Genomic DNA, 4,743 nt, shown 5'->3' with positions numbered 1-4,743 from the left:
AGTACCCCTCCCCTCCTTCCTGGACTCTGGTTAATAAAGAGGGGAATCTGGCTAACTGGTTCCACTCTGGGGGTTGCTAGTTTCTTTCTAGAAATGTTCTCCCAAGAGTAGCTGTTACATTGTGTGGCAAATGATTAATTCTGTTACCCCGGATTTTGCATGCCTGCTTTTAAGTATGACGGGCTACAAGTCCTGCAGTGGAAAAAGTACAAAAGTCACCTTACGTCTTACAATGCAACAGTTTTAATAGTACTAAAACAGGCAGGACAGTTTCGTAGGCCGAGGTTGAAAGCAACCTTGCCTTACTCAACAGGCCTCTACGTAGAAGGTTTCCTGCTCTCCCCCATTCCTTCACGCAAGGTGTAGGTCTACACAAGTGCTTCTAAAGTGCATTTCTCAGGCATTGAAAACAGCAGGGATGGCTCTCCAACAGCAAGCTCCTAATCAGAGCGCGCCTTCCCCACCGGAGGTCTGCACAATTCCAGGGGCGCTGCCATCTCTCAGAGCGGCGGTGCCCCTCTCGCTCCCACAGGTGATACAAGGGTGGAGGCCACAGAAGAGCTTTTTGAAGATAATAATTAGGCCGACTTCCTGGGTGGCGGGCATCTTCTCTTACCACAAATAAATATTCAATGCAGCCTTGAGTCTCGGACTATTGAAAACTCAATTGACACTTCCATTTCCAGGAACGTGAAATCGCGTGTGGATATTCTAATTTGGTGGGACTGAGACACCACGCTCAGAGGCAGGCCAGAATTCTCGGGGTTGGGGCTGGGGGTTGGGGAGCCGCGGTGGGAAGAGAGTCCGCCCGCTACGGCTGGTCCTCCTGGGGGTCCCCAGGGCAGTCCGCCTCCTCCAGGGCTCGGACCCCCTCTGGGAGCAGAGTGGCGCGGACTTTCCTCTTCTCCTTGAAGCGCCCAGAGCGCGAGATCTTCAAATTGCGGCGGCTGTTGCCGGCTTTGTCCGCGCACAACTTGTCTGGCTTGTGGGGCTCGCCGGCGCTCGCCAGGAGGTTGGGGTGCTGATTCTCCTGGGAACTGTTAGTCCAGTCCGGGCTGGGCGGCGCGGGCTCCCCGGGGGCAGGCTGGGCGGGAGGCTGCACCCCCACCGAGGCCTCCTTGCTTTTCTTCCTGCTGTTCACCAGCGATTTCCACCAGGGGCCCGAGCTGCCCGTGCCGCCGCTGTCGGCCATGGCCGGCCGAGGGTGCGGGGCGCCGCGCTTGGGGAAGGCCTCGGCCGCAGCGGTGCCTCTTCCCCGGTGGTCTCCGGCGTCCACTCCGCTCCTTCTCCCGCTGCTCGCAGCCGGGCTGCGGGGTGGGATCAGAGGCAGCGGTCTGCGCTGGGGAAGAAAAAAACTTAGTTACTGGGTTTGTCAAAGTCACGCCCCCACGAGCCCCCTGGCCCCCCATCTCATTTCCTCCCCTTTGCTCAGCGCGACACCGGGAGCAGCGAACCCCAGAGATGCACATGCCGCGGAAGTCCCCGCGCCCCCCCCCTCCCCCCAAGGGCGCGGGAAGATGACCTCCAGGGCGCCACCGTCTGGCCACGGGACTGAGTCTTGGCACTGCCCAGACTTAACCTTCGCCTGGCCTCCTGGGGCAGGAATAGCAGGGGTCGGAGAGGCCCCTCACATCTGGATTAACTGAGTCCGAGAGGGAAAACGGCTTGTCCTGTCACTCGACCAGACTGTAGGCGGATGGATGCCCGAGGTGACGTGACCCGGTCCAGAAAGGCCTTCTCTTGAGTTTGAATGAGCAGCAGGAGGCCCTACGGGCAGGTAGCAATCGCATTCCTGCTAGAGGGGAACACTGCATATTAGACCCCCATCAAAGGCTTCTGTCCCAGGACACTTTTCTTTCTTTTCTGTTAATCCTCACCCAGGATGTTTCCCATGTTAGAGAGTGGGAGGGGGAGACGGAGAGAAACATGCTGTGAGGGACACACGATTGGTTGCCTCCACAGGCGCCCTAGGGACTGAACCTGCAACTGAGGTACGTGCACCTGATCGGAATCGAAACCGGGACCGGGACCCTTCAGTTCTCGGGCCAACGCTCTATCCACTGAGCCAAACCGGCCCCCAAGATACTTTTCAATGTGATTCTTCAGGGTAATTTACAGGCGAGGGACACGCTCATGGTGCTGTCTTTTAAATTCTGCTTTTGACATATCTTCTGCCTTGTAACTTTCAGAGAAATATGACTAGACTTAACTTCCCTTGAAAACCACCAGCCTACTCTTTTTATTCCCCCTTGCGTCTCTTTGAAGCCACCCCTGATGATGGTTGAGATGAAGCCAAGTGGCAAATGTCCTCCCCTTAGTTCTGTATTAAAATATGCCCCGAGGCTGTTGGTGCTAGGCAACCCTTAGTTACAAATGAAGGCTTCGGCTCGTTCTTTTCCTAGCGCAATCGCCTTCTGCAAGGAGAGAGCCACCGGGATCTCCATACCGACTTGCGTCTTCCCGGCTTTCAGAAGTGCATCCTGCGTAGCGACAAGGGTGTGTTCAGCACTGAAGATGCCAGTAATTCCAGAAGCCATAGAGTCCTCTGCCCGCGGTCTGTGGGGGTCTGCCCGGCACTAACTCCACGAATGCGCGGGGTTCGCTTGCGCCGCGGCGCATTGCCCGGTGTCCGCCGGGCTCCTTCCCAGCCCCGCGCCCCGCGCTGCTGGGATCAGCCCGAGCGCCCGAGAAAGAAACTAAAGCGCACTTTGTGGTTGGAGGCTGTCCTGCCAGAACCCGGGACAGCAAGTCTGAGCGCCCACGCGAGACGGCGCGGCGGCCTCTGCTGTGCGCAGGGACCGCCGCGCCGGCTCCTCCCCAGGACGCCCGAGGGCACACTCCTGCTGCGACTTGAAAACAATAGGAAAAAAATGGCCAAAAGTTCTTCCCGTACCCACACCCTCCGGCAGAGTTTGCAGTTGGGTGTGCAAACATCCTGCTCCCTCTACTTTACGGATCGGAAAAGTACCCCCCAAGTTTTTCCCCGGTGGTGATGGTGGTGGTGTGTCCCGAGGCAACGTTCTGACTTCTACCTACACTTTCTTCTCTGCAATGACGTGTGTGCACAGAAGGGTTTTGCGCGCGTTGCCCACGGGAAAGATTGCACAAATGTACCCAGAGCGCCGGCGGCTCGCAACTTCTCTTCGGGCGCCAGAGAAGCCCCCCCGGGAGACACCCAGGAACGGGCTCCGTCAGGGCGGACGCAGAACCAACCCGATGGCTCACCTGCTCAGGACCCCCGCGGCTCCGCCAGCGACAGTGTGAACGGGGTGCGCTTGGGTCCACCTGGAGGCGGTCCCGGGGGAGTCCGGCTTCTTTGGGGAGGTGTGCCCGCCGAAATCTCCGCAGTCCGGCTAAGCGGATTGGTGGTGGTGGTTTCCCCTGGCACCTCCGACTGCTGCGGGCGGCGGCGGCCCCGGGCTCGCTGTGCGGAGGGACCCGCGGCCAGTGTGTGCCAGCTCGATGCCCAGGTGAGTGCCCAAGCCGCTCTCTAGCTCAGCAGCCGTGCATTCTCGGGAGCGTCCCTCTCCCCTGCCCGCACCGCTCGGGAACCGCCGGGAGATGGGACCTCGGCTGCTCACTCGGAAGCGCTGGCCCTTCCTACGCGCCGGTCTCTCGGACATCTGCCCACCTGCTGGTCATTCGCCAAGTGATTCAAGCCACCTGACCCCAGGGGCAGCGGGAAGGAAAAAAAACAACACAGAACAGCAAAGCGGGAGGCGGCCGCGGCCGCCACAGGTGCAGGTAGGCACTTTGCATGTCCGCCCTCCGGGCCCGAGATTGGCCCAGGTCGCGGGCGTGGCGCGGCCTCGCGGAGTCTGATTGGAGAAAGGCTGTGTGCGCGCCGCGGGCGGCTCCGACTCCTTCTCCCAGAAGAAGCCGAGGAGGAGGCCCGAGATCGGAGGGCGGGAGGCCGAGGCCGTCGGCGGGCACCGGTGGACGAAAGTCCCGCACCTCTCCCTCCGCCTCGACCCTGATTTATTTCCTCCTTCCTCTCAGGGCCCCCAACCAAGGGTACTCAGCTCCGACCGCAATTTTGTAAACTCCCAGGCTTTGTTTCATCTCCAGGCACAATGTTGCAGCCTAAGGCGCTTTTAGTTGAAAGGCTGTAATTTTAACAAGTTCGCAGCGTGCCCGCCGGGCGCTGTTCCAAGCGCTTCTGTGGATTAGCTCGCTCATTACAGCAACCCTAGGAGGCAGGTACGGTGATTGTCCTCACGTGACAGGCAGGGGACCCTAGCCCGGAAAGGTTAAGGGTTGCCCAGCGTGGCAGGGCTGGTAGGAGGCAGAGCCCAGCATCGGATTTGAAGCTAGGAGGTCTGACTCCAGCTCCTCCGGTCCTAACCAGCACGTGATACCGCAGCCTGCCTGCTTTGGGCTCCTCGAAGGCTGAGGATGTGACTTCTCTCAGGTGTGGAAGCCCAGGGCGCAGCCACCTGTCCCGGGAGTGCAGGCCCAGCCTCCAGCCGCTGCAGAAGCTGCCCAGTGAATCATGTCAAGGTTCAGGGAGCTTTAGCCCTGATCACACGCCCCTTATTTTTATTCATTGGACAGAAAGGCATAGACATAAGGCAATTTCACCATTGAAGCCAGATGTGCAGTCTCCTTCATCTTCCAGGATGCTCTTCTCTTTCAAAGAACTATTTTGATGTTCCCTGAGCTGGCTCATGATTCCTCTGAAGGCTGAGTATGGAGCAGTGGTCCCCTGAGTATCTCTGTTCTGGGGACTTTCTGAAGTACATA

At 59.1% G+C, this 4,743-nt stretch overlaps 1 protein-coding gene across 3 annotated transcripts; it reads right to left on the bottom strand.

Moving 5' to 3' along the window:
* Positions 1 to 227: 227 nt before the first annotated feature.
* PRR15 (proline rich 15) lies at positions 228 to 3,690 on the bottom strand. 3 transcript variants are annotated; one of them, XM_059712661.1, is made up of 2 exons: positions 3,226 to 3,690; positions 228 to 1,334 (listed from the first exon to the last, which is right to left on the bottom strand). In XM_059712661.1, exon 2 carries the CDS (start codon positions 1,190 to 1,192, stop codon positions 812 to 814), a length of 381 nt encoding a protein of 126 aa, XP_059568644.1. In that variant the 5' UTR covers positions 1,193 to 1,334; positions 3,226 to 3,690; the 3' UTR covers positions 228 to 811. The 3 variants fall into 3 exon arrangements, with proteins under 3 accessions (XP_059568644.1, XP_059568646.1, XP_059568645.1); XM_059712663.1 differs by having other exon boundaries at positions 228 to 1,339; positions 3,226 to 3,489; XM_059712662.1 differs by lacking the exon at positions 3,226 to 3,690 and adding an exon at positions 2,447 to 2,590 and having other exon boundaries at positions 228 to 1,339.
* Positions 3,691 to 4,743: the final 1,053 nt, after the last annotated feature.

This window comes from Myotis daubentonii, chromosome 10 (genome assembly GCF_963259705.1).
Source record: "Myotis daubentonii chromosome 10, mMyoDau2.1, whole genome shotgun sequence".
NCBI lineage: Eukaryota > Metazoa > Chordata > Mammalia > Chiroptera > Vespertilionidae > Myotis > Myotis daubentonii.
Note: the sequence above shows the minus strand (reverse complement) of the source record. Positions and strands in the feature narration are given on the sequence as shown.

Excerpts from the sequence above, each read along its gene's own strand:
- PRR15 (XM_059712661.1), bottom strand. The coding sequence starts at position 1,192 with ATGGCCGACAGCGGCGGCACGGGCAGCTCGGGCCCCTGGTGGAAATCG.